Source organism: Argopecten irradians, chromosome 6, assembly GCF_041381155.1.
Source record: "Argopecten irradians isolate NY chromosome 6, Ai_NY, whole genome shotgun sequence".
In the NCBI taxonomy this organism is placed as follows: Eukaryota; Metazoa; Mollusca; class Bivalvia; order Pectinida; family Pectinidae; genus Argopecten; species Argopecten irradians.
In genome coordinates, this window is record NC_091139.1 from 22,316,306 (window position 1) to 22,334,065 (window position 17,760).

The following is a 17,760-nucleotide window of genomic DNA, read 5'->3' on the forward strand; positions in this document are numbered from 1 at the left end:
ACGGAACCTACAGAATCTCAACGAGACGTACGGCCTTGGCTCTATACTTATTATTATGGTAAAAATATTACACATGTGCATTGTCAGGAATAATTGCACAAGCAAGGCTTAGTGAAATCATATTGGGCCTTTACGCTGCTGAGATGATGGCCTACCATAATAGCTACCAAGCTTAAGGTTGTTCAAATGAAAAAAAATTGACCTTCATTTAAAATAACTTTGGTGAAAACTGGACAAATCTTAATTTGACTATGTTGGGCTTTTTATGCACCATGATCACCAGGTTACAGGTGAGCCATTCAGGCATAAATTGTTTCCAAATTGTTTGATGCATAAAATATACTGATTTATTATAGCATTTTCAGTCTCAAAAAGTACCTCTGCAAATATACTGTGGCACAATTACTTTAAATGCATATAATATGCTAGAAATACGCTTTCGATTATGATCATATTTATGGACGTGGTGTATGATGTTCAATAATATGAATTTCTATTTGCAGGTTAAAAGATTTGCTGAAGGTTTTTTCACACATGATTATCCAAAACCTGAATGCCTTTCCTGTTATGAACCAAGGTAAGAAGTTCAAGCAATAAATGTAAATTAAATGAATTTCAAAGGAACCATTATGAACCAAAATAAGAAGTTCAAGCAATAAAGATAATTTAACTGAATTTCAAAGGAATTGTTAGAACCCAAGCAAGAAGTTCAAGCAATAAAGATAATTTAACTGAATCTCAAAGGAACATTGCAAAAAATCAGCATTGAGTTTTCATGTTGTATTGATAAACTTGTTTGAAATCTGGATTGTGTATTTCAGTCTGTTTCCTTCAGAATAATATACATGTACTCATTTAAATACTTTGGAGAAGGAGTTTGATAATTAATTGTGTTGATTGTCTATATTCTTTTATGTAGCTACCATGGCCATGCTGAGTTAGCCAACATGGTACGAGAGTCGCAGTATTTCCGCAGCATTCCCGCCCTAAGTGTAGAGTGTACAGAGATGGATGGAGATAGTCTCACTGTGCCACTCATATTTGAAGATATCTACTGTGATCACATACCCATGACTTTAGGTAGGTACTATACAGTACTGTATCTTCCAGATTATAACAGCTGGTAAAAAAACTAAAATTAAACAAAATTTTGAATGAAAAAAGTCGTGATTCAGATGTGCTATATGTAGCAGAGTCATCCATCAAAATATTTTCTGGAAAAAGTGTTGAAAAATATGATATACAAAAAATATATAAAGTATATATAAATATAATAAAGATGACTACAGATGATTGTAATTATATTCTAGCTGAATTTAGGTCATCTGATTCGAAGGGGTCAGGATGACCTATAGTCATCATGTTCTGTCCATTTTAATGTCACACTATACGTAACTAGCAGCCCAAAGTCAATTTCAGTTTAACCTCAATATTGGTAGTAGTTGTAGATGTACTTAAAATTAGGTAATACTGATTTTTCAATAATTTTGGTACAGCAGTTGTTGAAAGTTGATACTTGTAAACATGCCTTTATTTGTTGCCAAACGGAAGTCAGAAAGTTCATAACCCGTTCTCGGAAGAGTTCAGAATGACGTTATATAGTTACGGTAGTCACATGGTGTTCTCGGCAACCACGTTACATTGTTGGCTTACTTCGGCTTGCTTGAAAAATGGAACCCACTTAGCGATGTTCAATATCTATTTCATTTCTTAACAAAATTTTCCGAATCATTATCGCTCATTGTGACTTTGATTTAGCCCTGTCTCTGCATGATTTACAACAGGATTTGTTTTTCATAATGCTTCTAAATCATGAAAAAGATCAGACAGATAAGGATATTGGGACTTTAAGTACTCTATTAGAACCTTGAATTTGCACAGAAAGCTTGGAGTAGCCTTTTTTTTGCTGGTTCCCTCTGGTGGTGTCTGATAGCTAGCATGGCTTCTTGTTTATTGATAATTTTGCCCTAGAGCATCCAACAGCATGTGTATCTTAATTACTCATTTTTATATACAGTCAAACATGGTTACAACAAATATCAGGTGACTAGCAAAATTAATTCTTAAAGTCAGTCACTTTAAATTGAAAAGACACAGTTTTGGAACTAAAAGGTTCAATGTTATATCCCAAACTTTGTTGTAAGTATGTTTGTAATATCATGTTTTATTGTAACTACAAGGTTGGCTGAACATAGAAATTACTGAAAAGTAATCCTTGATTGTGCAAAAATGTTTGGAAAGGCACTTTTGGTGTGGTTTGTTACTTTGGAAAAAAGTATCAAACATTGCAGGAAATAGTTTAAATGACACTGCAAATAAACAATCATTATATAGTTTGATGCTATTTTGATCACCAACCAACAGAGCGCACCCAAAAGAAGGCTCTAATGGAACTGTTTCAAACTATCAACCCCGATGTAAATGGGGTAGGGCCTAAGGCTAAAAGGATAGGTGGTAAGTAGATTGGAGAAACACTAAACATCATGATTGTCTGTTCTGGATTCTCATCTGCATGTTGTGTTACCAGTTTGTATTTCCTTCCTTAGCAGTCACAAGTATTGTATATAGTTTATACCTGCTATTTATAGAGCTGTACACATATATATTGAGTTTATATTTACACTGTATTTACTTGTTTATATCCCGATATGTAACAAACACTGTTAAAATATTGTTCTCTGCATTCCCTAATGTGGAGCAACCTAACAAGTGTTGCTGTTCAATTTTTATTATGTTTTAATGAATGGCACATTGGTTAAGGAATTAAAAAAAAAAAAAAAAAACTTTATTTACATGCAGTTTAGTTTGTTATAGCAATGTGTGAATTGATCTCTATTTGGATTGAATTACATGTTCTGTTCACCTAGATGAAATGAAGTCTCATGTGACCTAGATTTTAATCGCCTTTTGTCCGCCATCTGCTGTGCATCGGACAACGATTAAAAAATTTGCATTGTAACTTTTTCTCCAAAACCACTGAACCAAATTCATTGAAATTTTGCAGAAACCTTCCATGGCCAAAGGTCAAGCAAAACTGTAAATTATATGGTCCCAGCACCCCATTGACCTTGGGGGCATGACGTAAAGGGGTCAAATAGGGTAAAACTTCAACAATTTTCTTCTCAAATTCTAACAAGAGACCCAATGAGCCTTAGTGGTCATCTGACTGTTATACATTATAAAGTAAAACTGAACTTCTGAATAAGTTGTACATTTAAAGATTGTAGCATATTTGACCCCTATGACATTTGACCTTGACAATCAGTCAAGGTCATTCATATAAGCAGACTTAGAAGCTCTTAGGAAATAAACACAGAACTTGTATTAAGAATATTTCTTGGCACAACAAACCAGGTGAGTGATACAGACCCTCAGGGCCTCTTGCTTACTATGGTATCAGGTAACAGGTGAAATGGTCAAAATATTATTACCAAATTTCTAAAAACCAATCACTTGACAGAATATAAACTTAAATTTCATAATATGTATATATATGTCATTGAAGTTTATGGCATTAAAAAGGACTTAGCATTTACATATATCTCAACATTGAAATTTGAATCAATTTCTGGTAGTATATTGTTGCATCCGTTTTATTTTAAATGCTGGTATGATTTTTTTTTGTAATTTTACTATGTTTTGTGAATGAGTGTTGTTTACCTGTGTGATCCTGCATGTACATTGACCTTTGACCTTACAAACCTCTGATAAACTCAATAACACAGACTACATTCCATCGTCATGCTTTTGTCTGAACATATATTTGGAGAAGAGTGGCTCCTTATTTTTGTAACAATTTGCAGATGCATATAGAGATGGCAGAAAACCGTATATTTTGGACAAATTATGAAAACAAGGCACATGCGTAAGAAATCTAAATATAGTCATTTAACTTTAAAAAAGTATATTATATAATTAATCTGTGTAACATTTGCTATCACAATATGATATTTAGATTTGTCCATTTTCTGCACTTATTCATGCATGTGAATACCATGCTATCTGCAGAAAAATAACTGAAAATTTTGTTTGCTTGTTAGTGTATATTTTCAGTGTAAAAATATCACTGCCAGTAATAGTTTACAGTTTGGTTACTTTTGATAGTACATCTACACAATATGGTCTCGGTGATATAAAACCTTTTTGTTTTTAGGTCATCTGACTCGAAGAGTCAGGATGATCGACCTATGGTAGTCATCATGTTCCGTCTGTCGTCCTACACTGTCAGCCATGAGGCGTGCATAAACTTTTCACATTTTGAACTTTTTCTCCAGTTCTACCAGTGCAATTTAGCTAAAACTTGCCTGAAACGATCCTGACATGGTCCAGACATAGTGTTGTTATTTTTCAGGTTGATCCAAAATCCCAAATGGTCACCACAACTGCCATCTTGAAAACATATTTTGAACTTCTTCTGAAGTTCAACTAGTAGGATTTGGCTGAAGCTTGCCTGAAATGATCCTGACATGGCCCCAAGGTCATGAAACGATCTAAAGTCAAAAAAGTCTTAAGTTTAGACTTAACCAATCATGGATGTTGTTACAAAAAGTCAACTTTGATTAGCTAAGCGAAACCCTAAGTCTAAGACATTTTCATTATCCCAGGGCATGATGTTGATAAGGTGTGGTTGATCACAAATTGAAGATTGCCACCAGATCTAATTGATTTCCTATACAAATGTTAACAAGGTAGTCAGATGACGGTTAAGGTCTTAATTCTATATGCACATACCAGTCCTCCATCACTCAAATATACTGTAGAGTGCTAGTCAGTCTATAAGTTTATCATGCCAATTACAAACTGTTAAATACTATACATGTAATTAAAAGGGTGAAAATTAAAAATAATTCACTGTCAATATGCTATTTAATTTGGATTAAGGAAATAAGTGCATGAACATGATGTTTGTCAACTTTAAAATGACTTCTTTTTGCAGTGACTTAATGTTGCATTCTTCTGTCGCAAATCTTTTACAATGATCATTGTTTTGTTGTTTTTGTTATTTTTTTTTTTTGTTTTTGTTTTTTATTTTTTATTTTTTTTTTTATTTGTGGGGGGGGGAGGGTTATGGGTATATTGGAATCAGTAGACAACACCAGATTGTGCAAAATTTTGTTATTGTTCTAAAAAAAAGGATGTTTTTAAAGGTATGCACAGAACTTCGTTGGTAATGATAAGTATGATTTTTTTAATTTTACTTAATTGCGATAAAAGGTTCAAAATCCTTAAAGCATGGGTTGTTATTTCAGATATTGCCCGTGATAGACCTTACAGTGCCTCTTCTAAGAAAGGAGAAAAAATTGAACGACAATCCTACAGAAAGACAGAGCCATCTATAGCTAGAAGTAATAGTCAGGAATCTCCACAGCTCAAGTTCAAACACAAAAAGAAATTCATCAAGAACATCCGACCTGATGCTTTCCGCCGACCATCCACATACTCTTGTTCTGAGGCAGAGGCAAAAGGAAAAACGGCAGTTGGCAAGGACTGCCAACTTGTTGGCTACAGGAAGAAGGTTCCTGAATACGAGACAAGCTCCTCGTCCAGTTATGACCCTAAATCTGTGATCGGTACTTTCAGTCCCAACTCTTCTATGGACTCATCTGGTGAACCTGGAAATATGCTGCTTACAAACTCTCTGTCAATGCCATCACTGATGGCAAAGTCGAGTTGGAGTCGGGCAAGTATTAACTCATTACCAGAATACATGGATCGTGAGAAAACGCCGTATGGCAGACGAAGACAGATAAAGTCTGAACTGTTTCCTAAAGGGGTAGTGCATTCTGATCCAGATATGCGAGACAGATTACATTACGAGCAAGTTCAGGGATCCATGTTGTCTACTGCACCTCAGCATCAGGCATGGTCTGAAGAGTTAGATTCCTCACAGAAGCCTGACCCAACTCAGACAGAAAACATGCCCCTCCCTCCCCCAGAGTATAGAGATAAAATCCTTCCCACCCCTAAAAACTGTGATAAGCCACCCCTCCCACCCCCCGGAGATAAATCTCATCCTTCTGCTGGAGACAGTGATAGCGGACTGTCCAGTGCCGTCTCCAGCACTATGTCCATCACTGGACACCAAGAACCTACAGCAAATGCAACCAAAAATGGCCGCAAAACTAAATCTATGCTAGATAGCAATGCCTTTACAAGTTTAGCTAATGATATCACAAAAGCTTTAAATGAAAATGAAAGTTGGTATGTGACATCGAATGCAACAGACAATGATGATCAGAGCGATGATGAAACATGTGTTGCTAATGGTTTTGATAAATTCTTAGAAAATCCATGTACTTTAGAGAGTGCAAACAATTCTTCCAATATACCTCAGGAACAAGACTCTTTTGTTGATAGTGCAAGATTAGGTATAAGGAAAGTTTCTGAAGGCAATCCCCAGCCTGACCTCTCCCAACAGTTGGGTGCAAGAGCACGTGACTGTGAGGGTATGGAGGAGGGATCTACTCCTAGTCTGTCTAAGGACAGTGGTATCATCACCCAGGAATCTGAGGAGTCAGATCTAGGCGAGAACAAGATGACTGTGATCGAGTTTTTGAGGACAGAGTATGGGGGGGCTTTCGCAGCAAAGGGCATAGGACCTGGTGCTCCTATACGTCTTAGTCAGCGTATGTCTCTATCTACCACTACACAACATCAACAACGAGCAGCCAGTGATACAAACATACACCAGAGTGCCGGCACTCCGACGTCATCCTCAGGTTCAGTGGACACGGTTGTGTGTGAGGCACCAGAGCCTTCTAATGAAGTTGTGTCTAGGCCAGTAGTGTCATCATTCTCCTTTCCAGAGCTATCGAAGTATGCTGACAATGATCGCCCAAAACTTGTCACACAAGTAGGATTTTCCACTCTAAGGTATGCCTGTATACTGTAAAACTTTATATTTGTATGACCTTCTTGCACTAATAGTGGGACAATCAGCATTTTATTCCCCAGAATGTCACGCTCCTTTCAAGCATTATTACTCTATTGATCTTGTGCATTAGATTCAAAGGGACATAATAATCACTCTTTTACAAAATGCTTCATATTTTGCATGTAAAATATGCATTTTGTTATTAGCTGACCTGAAGGTTCAGGATGACCTATAATAGTCTTATGCTTCGTCTGTCATTCATCTGGCAAACTTATCTGGCCAAGTAAAAAGTCAGCAAAGCAAAGAATCTATTATTTCTAATGTTATTTTTTTCCAAAAATATTCTTAAAGATGCTCCACCGCCGACAGCATAAATGATATTCATCATTTGAACAGCAATTGATGTTTAATCGTGTAAAGTAAGTAACCTTTATAACTATAACTGAAGAAAATATTAAATCGTCTGCTCCTGTTTTTGAATGTGAAAAAATACCATTTGTCACGGGTGGAGCATCTTTAAACTAAATGGATGTTAAGATATAAATACATTAATTTATTTTTTTCTTTCATTTTTTTTCTTTGAAGAAACATTTATGAAATTAATATATGAATATTGAATATTCTGATTGGATTTATTGGTGTTGTAATCATTATTTCAGACATAAAAAATCTAAATTAAAAGTTTATTTCAGTTATTTCAGGAAAATGAGTTATTCAACTAATTGTTCTTGAATCAACTTTAAATATCATAAAATAAATATGGTAAATACATTTTGTTTAAATCTAAAATTCAACACTGCACACTAATAGTATATATACTAAATTCAATATAAAAGATGAACCAATTTCCTTTTTCCTTTGTTTGAGTCCTGCATTCACAGCATCTATGAGTGGCCTTGGCACTTTGATAGTCAAAATGACTGTTAAAGCCCATTGGGCCTCTTGTTTCTATAAACTAATGTCTTTTTACATTACACCTGACCTCCTTGGCTAATACTATTAATATGAGAACTAATACTTTTTAAAAGTTGACCCTGCATGCTTTATTTTGTAGCTTCATAAGTTTACGAGAATCTCTAAAACAACAGTTGAAGTTTGAAGGGGAGATGTACAGGTAAGTGACTGCATCAAAACAATATAAAATTAAAGTTACTGGAATCCCATGGTTTTGTGCTGAAGAACCAAGCACAAACAAGTGATAGTTCTGGCCTGAGCACACCATGTAGCCATGTAACAGGAATGTGTCTTACAAAAAATGGGGGGGGGGGGGGTATTACAGTGGGTATATGGATTGTTATACTGTGAAATCATTAATTTTCGTTCTGGCTTAATTTTCATGGATTTCGTTTTTTCGACCAAAATCAACGAATTTACATTTCCACGAATATATATATACAGAACCTGTCATGTAAGTTTATGCGTTCATACATTGTAGGATGTTTAATACCTCACTACATAAAATCTATTTCGGGGACTAGCATGACAAGTTCAAAGCTGGAAAATATTGTTCCAACAAAGATAGTTTTCAGAATTTCATAGACTTATTCAACATGTACCAACAAATAATTGATTGAGTATATCATGACTCTATCAATATGTGACACGATAATTGTTTGTTGGATACATATGTAAAAGCACTGGCTGAGTACCGACTCTAGCTTGTAATTGTAACTCACAGTGATGTGTTGTAAAGCTTAGTTCCGCTTGAGCGATCACACAGTACACAGGTGACAGTGTCGACTGACTTTTAAAGGTAATGTGTAAGGTCTTCTCCACAAATTTAAGTGCCAACGAAATTGTAAAGTTTTAGAATCCACGAAAATTGACCCAAACGAAAATAAATGCTTTCACAGTAATACAAAAATTACATCATTTTCTCAAAATACCATCGTTGTAACACATCACTTGGCAATCAATACGACAAGAACAGATAACTCTATATCAGGTAGAGAATTGTTAATTGATGCAATGAAAACAGAGTAACCAAACTTTTACTCTAGTTGTCTGTTTTCTCAAATATTTATTGCTTGACTGTAATGAAGCATTAAAGACAATGATTGAGAAGCATGTTGAGATGTGAATTTAATTACTCTAAACTAACCATCAAATTGATCAATACATTAAGCTGTTGTTCCACTGCATTTGTTAAGAGCTTTTACTGACAAAATAAAACAAGTGTTGGGGGTGTCGCTGTTGTAATAGCTTGCTTGCTAGGACAGTAGGTCACACAGCAGGTAGATGATGCTGTCAGGTACCCAGCGCAGTAAGTAACAGGGCCTCTCATTGGTTACCTTGCTCTGCAATTTACCTTAGTCCAATCAAGTGTCAGGCTGATAGAAATACATTTCTCAGATAATACCCATATGTAAATCTATTGTACTAACAACTGTGATCAATTTTCAAATAACAAATCTGCTGATAATAATGTTTCATCTAATATTAGAGGCAAAATCCAAGGCAAACACAACACCAAGGATTTAGAATACATATATGTCCTTGCATAACACACACATATTTCTTTTCAAAACACCGCCATGTTTGATTTACCGGACAACGTGACGAAATGAAGCAATCAAAATGTAAAAAGTTAATAAAAGTCAACAAACTCAAAATAAACATTATTTGCAAAACACCAGTGTCATTTGGATTTTACCCAGAACAATTTTTCAAACTAGAGTTAAAAAATGTGGGAAATCACCTTTCATAGTGGATATCACCTTCAAAATGTGTGCAAGTAAGTTAGGTTATTCCAAATATGGTAAAGTAGGCTAATGAAAATTATTTATGGCGGCCAAGTGAACCGTGTCGGGATGTGAGTTGAAATGTGCTTACAAATATAATTTAGACATTAAGGTGGGTAAAAGTATAATTAGTTAATTTTAGAAATGTTGGATATTGTTGAATTTAATTGCAAACATTTTCACTGCTGGATGTTTTTCAACACTACGGTCAATGGGACAGAATCGTAGCTGTGACAACGACCATCTGTCAGAAATCTTCCGTTCTTCGTTCAGAGCTATTTTGTTGCGGCCAAGTGTTATATAAATATCAGTCTCCTGATTTAATGTAGCGGATATATATTTCGACTCATGAGGCAAGGATTACAGGAAAACCAACGGCTAACGTACGACTTTAATGAATAACACAGTTACAACTTTACAAATCAAAGATTCATTTTCAAGACTGTTGAGACTGAGACTTATATAGATATGTTTGATAATACTGATCAAAAAGATATGGCAGTGTTGTATGTTGTAGAATTGAAGAGTTTAACGTACTGTCACGTAATCGTTTCTAGGTACGCGTGTATGTTGTTGCTTTTTTCTGAATTTATCTGTCGTATTGTTCTTTGTATCTTAGCCACGCCCACAGAGCTATCCCAACCAATCAGAGCCGAGATTACATACTTCAATTGTCTATCTGCTGTATCGGCTCGCTCACCTATCACGGTAGCTACTGAGCCATGACACCAGGTGATAGGTCATGGTCCGATACCAACACTTGTTGTATTTTGTCAGTAATAGTCATTTTCTGAAAATTTTACATTGAATGTCTCTTGGTTTGCACTTTGACTTTCATATATGTACAGTAAAACCCCTTTAATTGAACTGCATGGGACCAGGTTAATAGCTTGAGGCATACAGGGTATTTGCGCCATCTGAGGTTGGCCATCAATAGTCTGAAATAGGCATATGTACTGGCCACAGTCTGTGACGAACCTTGCATGTCAATAACAATTTAAGTATTGCTTTCCAGCATTTAAAATATTTATAAGGATGATTTTTCAATCATTAATAAAATGTGCATTTCATAAAAATGCATGTTGTGAAATGCTGAAGAGAATTTGAAGTGTAAGTTAGGTCTAGTGAATGTCTAGTTAGTGATCTACACGTATGTCAAGAGTTACAGTGCGGTGTATTGATTAAAATTCTCTAATTCACTCATGATATATGATTTAAAAATAATGCATAAGCACTGTAAAATATCATTTGAAAGGCACTAATGTAAGAGGAAACATATGTTTACGATGCTAACAATTAAATGATCCGATTTGTAGAAAACAATATACCGGAGACATTGATTAAAAATAGCATTTACTGCATATGGATCAGCTCTGTCCATTCAACCTTAACTTAAACTAATACATTAAATAGGCTAGCAAGTGTAGGATTGAAATTGAATACCGTTCACATATAACGAAATACAGAAAACTCATTAAGACATAAAGTCACATTCAGCATTTGCTATTAACGCAACTGACTAAACAATAACAGTTGATGAATTAGTCCTGTTAATAAAGCAGATATACAAAGATAAATACAACATTTCAATCCCTTTAAAATATTTTGATTATAATATGTTTTCTCACACTAATTGAAACACAGTCATTTTGTAACCTCTTGAAATCTAAATAAGGTATTAGTACAACGTAGCTTAACTGACAATGTTATAATATTGGAAATTTTCACTTACAAGTAACATATAGCTTACTGAGCAGTGACAATGTTAATGTATTAGTTTGGCTTCTTGGGTTCACAAAATCTGCTTGACTTAAATTTCGCAATGTTTGTTCATTATGACTTAATCATGATCATATCTATGATAAAGCAATAAGTAAATTGCCCATCAGATAGAGCAATGAGTAACTGACCATCAGATAGAGCAATGAGTAACTGACCATTAGATAGAGCAATGAGTAACTGACCATCAGGTCTGTTAATTGTTATGGATTATTTGAACATGATTTATTAATACAGACGTAGTTAATACTGTGAACACTTTACGACTGTCCTTACAGTGAGGCCTCCAGCCTAGCGTCGACCATTCCTTACTTTCACACACCAGATGATGTAGACTTTGGTGATGGGGTACACCTGGTCGTTTGTGTACATGGCTTAGATGGTAAGTTTTTGTATTTTTGAAACTTTTCCTCTTTCTGAATTTCCTATAACTGAGATGTACTCTACTGATGAACATGGAAGAAAACAGGTAAATGGTTAAACCAATTTTTAGCTCACCTGGCCCCAAAGGGCCGGTGATGTGAGCTTATGTCATGGAGCGAGCGTCCATCGTCCGTCCGTCTGTACCGTCGTCTGTCCTTCGTCATGTTCCGTCAACATTTTTCCTTTAAATCACTTCTGTTGTCATAGAGTACTGACATGTGAATTGTAACAAAATAATGGCCACAATACATTTCTTAGGGAGGACGGGGAACATGAATTTGTTATTTAATTTGGACTTGACACTATCCCGGGGGCAGTCATTACAAAAAAAAAGTGTGGTTGGCGGGAGTCCTGTATACTGGGGAAATCAGAGGTAAATCATCAGTTTAAATCCGCCTACGTGAGTTATAGTGATTCTGCATGGATTAGTATACCATACATATTGTCGCACACAAACTTCCTTGGTAGTGGAAAGATGAACCTCGAACCTTGTATTATAACAATTTTGGCATCTGACCCACAGAGAGACAAGCTGAGCCGGTGGGCTGCCAATAGGGAAAATAGAGGATAAATCGTATATAAATCGCTACTTGTCCTAGAGTTCTGCATGGATTGTAACCAAATTTGGTCAATAAATTCTTGGGGGAAGAAGGGGGAACAGAACTTGTATAAATTTTTGGCTCTGACCCCGGGGGCAGGAGGGGCGGGGTCCAATATGGGAAATAGAGGTAAATCCTTTAAATCGCTACTAGTCCTAGAGTTCTGCATGGATTGTAAACAAATTTGGCCACAAACATCCTTTGGGGATGAAGATGAACAGAACTTGTATAAATTTTGGCTCTGACCCCCCGGGGGACAGGAGGGGCGGGGTTCCAATATGGGAAATAGAGGTAAATCCTCATAAATAGGCTACTAGGGTTCCTAGAGTTTCATGCTTGGAATCTGTAACCAATTTGCTGACTACACTAAACATCACTTGGGGGAAGATGAAACAGAAACTTGTATAAATTTTGCGCTTTGACCCCCCACTGAGATAAGCGGGGCGGGGTCCCAAATATGGGAGATAGAGGTGAAATCGTATATAATAGCTTAATTGTCTAGGAGTTGCTGCATGGATTGTAGCCAAGATTCTTGAGTAAAATAACGATTTATTTCCTGGGGGGCTGTAGCGGGAAATCAGAATCTTGCTAATAATATGTTTTGGCGTCTGACCCCCGGGGGGTCTAGAGTAGCGCGGTGCCCAATTGGGGATATAGATTGGGTAAATCCTTTTAAAGTCGCTCCTAGTCCTTGAAGTTCTGCAATTGGATATGTAGATCGCATATATTTGGCACCCACAACATCTCATTGGTGCGAGAGTATGAACAGAACTTTGTATAAATATTTGTGATTCTGACCCATAGCCAGGGATCATAGGCGGGGGCGGTGACGCTAATAGGGGGAAATTAGAGGTTTGTAATCCGTATAAAATCAAACTTTGTCCTAGAGAGTCTGCATGGCATTGGTTACAAAACTTGGTCAATAAACCTTTTCGGGGGAAGGGGAAAAAGAACTAGTAGTAAATTTTTTTGGCTCTGATCCCATCACGGAGACAAGAGTGTGGGGCGTGGGCTGGCATTTGACAATTAGGAGTTTAATGAGAAAGAATTAGTAGCTTCAAGATAGTCCTAATGAATTAGACTACTTTAACAGTTATTTTTATTCCCAGCCACCCAGGCATTGGTTAGTCTCTAGAGTTTTGCATGGATTTGTATCCAATACTTGGCCCCCAAACATTCATGTGGTGGAGAAAGAGGGAACCATGAAAATTGTATAAATTGGGCCTCTTGACCCATGCTTGGGGGGTAGGGGCTGAGGGGCGGGGCGTTAGAATAGGGGAATTAAAAGTTAAAGTTGAAAAATTCCTTCAGAAAGAATACAAGTGAACCTGTATACCAGAAATTTAGCTCTTGGCATTACAAAACCAGGTGAGCGATACTGGCTCTAAGGGCCTCTTGTTCCATGGATTCTTCAGGTTTCTTTCACCAAAACACATTCTGGTAACCTTCTAAAATGGCAAAAGTTGTGTTTAAATTATTTTTCAGATAAACCAAAATCTTATTTGTATTTTATTACAATAATTTGTTTACAACAAAATCTGTATAGGAGGAAATAAAATATTACAAAACTATTATGCTGACTGTTCACATAAAATTTTTGTTTTATTGCCACAGTTTGAAGAGTTATATTGCCACACTTCCATGTGAAATGTTATATTGCACGGGTCTAGATGTTTTATTGCTCGGCTTTTGAAAACACCTCGCTGTTTGTATTGGTAGCTTTGTAGCAAGGTGAGGTACTGTAATTATAAAGTCACAAAAGGTTCTCGCTCAATTTCGCACCAGCTTTATAGGGTCTCGGTTTCAAGCACGTCATAGACATTGCTCTCTGCACTTGACAGTAACACCATGGAAATATTTGTTTATAATGTATTTTTTAAAATACTTTTTCTGTAGGAAGGAATGAGTTTGCTCTAATTGTGTCTAAAGCCTTCCTTTGGGTTAAGGGGAACCAAATTAGTATAAACGGTGGGTCTGGTTCACCAGAGGCCTGAGGGGGGGCGGGAGTCGGAATTAAAAGGAAAATGGAACAAAGGTCTTTAAAAAATCCTTCTTTCTGTATGAATAAATTAGTATTACTGTTCAAAATCAAATAGCCTTGGTAGTATTTAGTTCATGGCCAGGAGCAGGTGAGCGAGGAGCAGACCCGCAATGGGGGGCCCACTTATTTATTTATCGGTGTTGTGAGATATTTGTGCTGTTTTGTATTGGGCTATTGGTAAAATTACATATGAAGTCATCTAAAGAAAAATAAATACTGGTTTAATGAGTTATTCTTAATCTTGTTTGCGTTGACAAGAAGGTAAACAGTGCCTGACATTGCGGACTGATCGTTGCGGACGTATGTTAGTAGAGTGGGCTCTTCCGGGGTATCTGAATTGAGTTTCTTAATCAGTAACGAACGATATCAAGGTAAAGTTTTAAAAACCATCTCAATGTGTTTTAATTTGAAAAAAAGTCCAAATTATTAATATTTTAATGAGCCTTTAATGTTGTATTTTTAAAAAGATTAAGTTTGCAGTTTTTTAGCTCACCTGGTTCAAATGGCAAAGAGCAGTTTATGCAATAACAAACCATTCATGATACAAATTGTTTTCTGTCCATCCGGCAATAATCAAACTTCTTTTCATAACTATGAAAGATTGAAGATTGTTACCACTATTTCCAGGAAGACTAAGTACTGAGAAAAAACTTTCTCAAATTGTTTTGTAAGTTTGAAAAACAGAGGAAAGATTCCCTCTTTTTGTTGATCAATTCTTTGGTCGGCATTAAGATCCCTATGGAATCCTATTGGTTGAGAAAGACTTTTCCTCAATATGACAAAACCTTATCAATCACATTATGTGCAGTTACACTGTTCCATTAAATATCATTGGAAATGGATCCAATGATAATATCTTTTAAGTCAAAGATGACTTTTTACACACAAAACATGAAAATATATTTGAGAATTGTTATCAGCAATTACAGGTCGGTAGTCAAATTTTACATTTGTAAAATATAACATTTGTGTTTCAATAGACTCTGTTACCAGTGGATACTTCTTTAAAAACACTTCAATGGTCCAATTTGGCGGCTCACTTCTGATAACAGTACATAGCCTTGAGAATATATTTATTTCTGTTTATAAAACTACTTGTTTTCTTCCTTTCTAACATGGATACATTTGCTGAATTTTGAGGTTGATGACAGAATCGTCTTGAGTCAGAATGATTCTATCATTCCTAGATTTGTACTGGTATCAACCTGCTTGCACTATCAGTTGAGGTATGTATTTTCAACCCTGCCGCTATGAGTATAGTATAAGATGGTGTTATCTTGTTTCATGACCTTTCTAACTCTGCTACATTTGTTTCATGGCCCCCTTACAGCTGTGTTATATTGAGGTGTATGTGTGTGTCTACTGACTGAATATTTTAAATGTTTCATTGATTAAAAGGTTACATGAGTGATTGTTGAATATGGAATTTATTCCACATAATTGAATTAATTTTAGCTCACCTTTTTAGGTCACCTGAGACGAAGTCTCAAGTGACCTATTCTAATCGCCTTTTGTCCGTCGTCGTCCGTCGTCCGTCGTGCGTCGTCCGTCGTGCGTCGTATGTCCGTAAACAATTTACATTTTCAACTTCTTCTCCAAAAACTGCTGAAGCAATTTCAATGAAATTTTGCACAAACCTTCTAAGGCATAAGGCCAATCAAAATTGTGAATTATATGATCCTCACCCCCCAGGGAGCTATGGGGGAGGGGCCAAAAGGGGTAAAATTGACTAAAATTTCAAAAATCTTCTTCTCCACTCACAGATGTGATGGAATTAAATACTCTTCATAGATAGAAAGGTCCTAAGGTCCTTTACAAAAATTGTGAATTATATGACCCTGGGGTCTCAGGTTTCCCCCTGGGGAGGGTGTTAAGTTTACTATAGTTTATATAGGGAAAACACATTTTTGAGTATTATTTGATCATTTGTAATAGGAAATGAGTCAAATATTGTCAGAATTATCAGTATGAGATGGCTATTGAATCCTATTAACCAGTTTTCCATGACTGACCCCCAGGGGCCTTAGGGGCGGGGTCAAAAGGGGTCAAATAGGCTCAAACTTTAAAAATCTTCTTCTTAAATACTGGAAATGGTAGAATCTAATACTCTTCATAGATGGACAGGTCTTAAGGTGTTTTATGAAAATTGTGAATTATATGACCCTTGGGTCTCATGTTTCCCCCTGGGGAGGGGGTTAAGTTTACTTTAGTTTATATAGGAAAAACACATTTATGAACATTATTTAGTCATTAAAATAGGAAATTAGTCAATTGTTGTCAGAATTATCCCTATGTGATGGCCATTGAATCTTATCAACAAATTTTCCATGACTGATCCCCAGCGGCCTTAGGGATGGGGCCAAAACGGGTCAAATAGGCTAAAACTTTAAAAAATCTTCTTCTGAAATACTGGAACTGGTTGAATCAAATACTCTGTATAGATGGAAAGGTCTTAAAGTCCTTTACAAAAATTGTGAATTATATGACCCTGGGGTCTCAGATTTTCCCCTGGGGAGGGGTCAAATTTACTATAGTTTTTAAAGGAAAAACACATTTATGAACATTATTTGCCTATTTTTCATAGGAAATTAGTCAATCTGGGTTAGAATTATTAGCCTGAGATAGCATTTTAACATCATATCCATATTGGTCTTGGCCGACCCCCAGGGACCAGAGGGGCGGGGCCAAAAGGGGTCAAAATGGATAACATTTCAAAAATCTTTCTTCTGAATTCACATAATCTTCATAGATTAAAAAGTCAAATTTATAAAATCACTGACTGACTTCAAGGGCCTGATGGGCCAATATATAGTGTTTATATGCATGTCTTTGTTTCATTCTGTATCTGAAATCAGGTGACCGTTAAGGCCCATGGGCCTCTTGTTGAAGAGAGGGGACTTATGGCATTGTTCAAATATTTAAAGGCTGAAAACATAGATCTTGAGAATTTCAAGTATCCCAATGGGCTGAAATGACCAGGTTAAGGTTTTGGTGTTATCTGTAACAACTGACATTGATTTCTACAATAAGTTTACTTTGGTCTGGTCAAAAACTACAGATCAGAGAGAATTGGACCAAATACCGCTGGTAGCATCTTTATGGGATGAGGATTAAAAATTGTACAAATGGTTGGTCAGCAGAAATGGTTGGGCTGACCTCATGGCGAACTGAACAATGGGGCTAAATGAGGGTCAGTCAATTTGGCCATACATCTACAAACAGCGTGTCGCTGAAAGTTATGAATGGATGTTGCTCATACTTTGTATATAGTATCGTTTATGGGATGGAGATTCATAATTGTAT

The 17,760-nt window shown here is 36.1% G+C and overlaps 1 protein-coding gene across 1 annotated transcript in view; it reads left to right on the forward strand.

The window, feature by feature from the left end:
• The window catches only part of LOC138326397 (protein FAM135A-like), a 44,595-nt gene that overhangs the window by 12,585 nt on the left and 14,250 nt on the right, over positions 1-17,760 (forward strand). Inside the window, exons 11-15 of the mRNA XM_069272508.1 lie at positions 504-577; positions 920-1,094; positions 5,288-6,873; positions 7,929-7,988; positions 11,673-11,786. Of these exons, the coding sequence (XP_069128609.1) occupies positions 504-577; positions 920-1,094; positions 5,288-6,873; positions 7,929-7,988; positions 11,673-11,786 (2,009 nt within the window). The remainder of the gene's footprint in view (positions 1-503; positions 578-919; positions 1,095-5,287; positions 6,874-7,928; positions 7,989-11,672; positions 11,787-17,760) is intronic.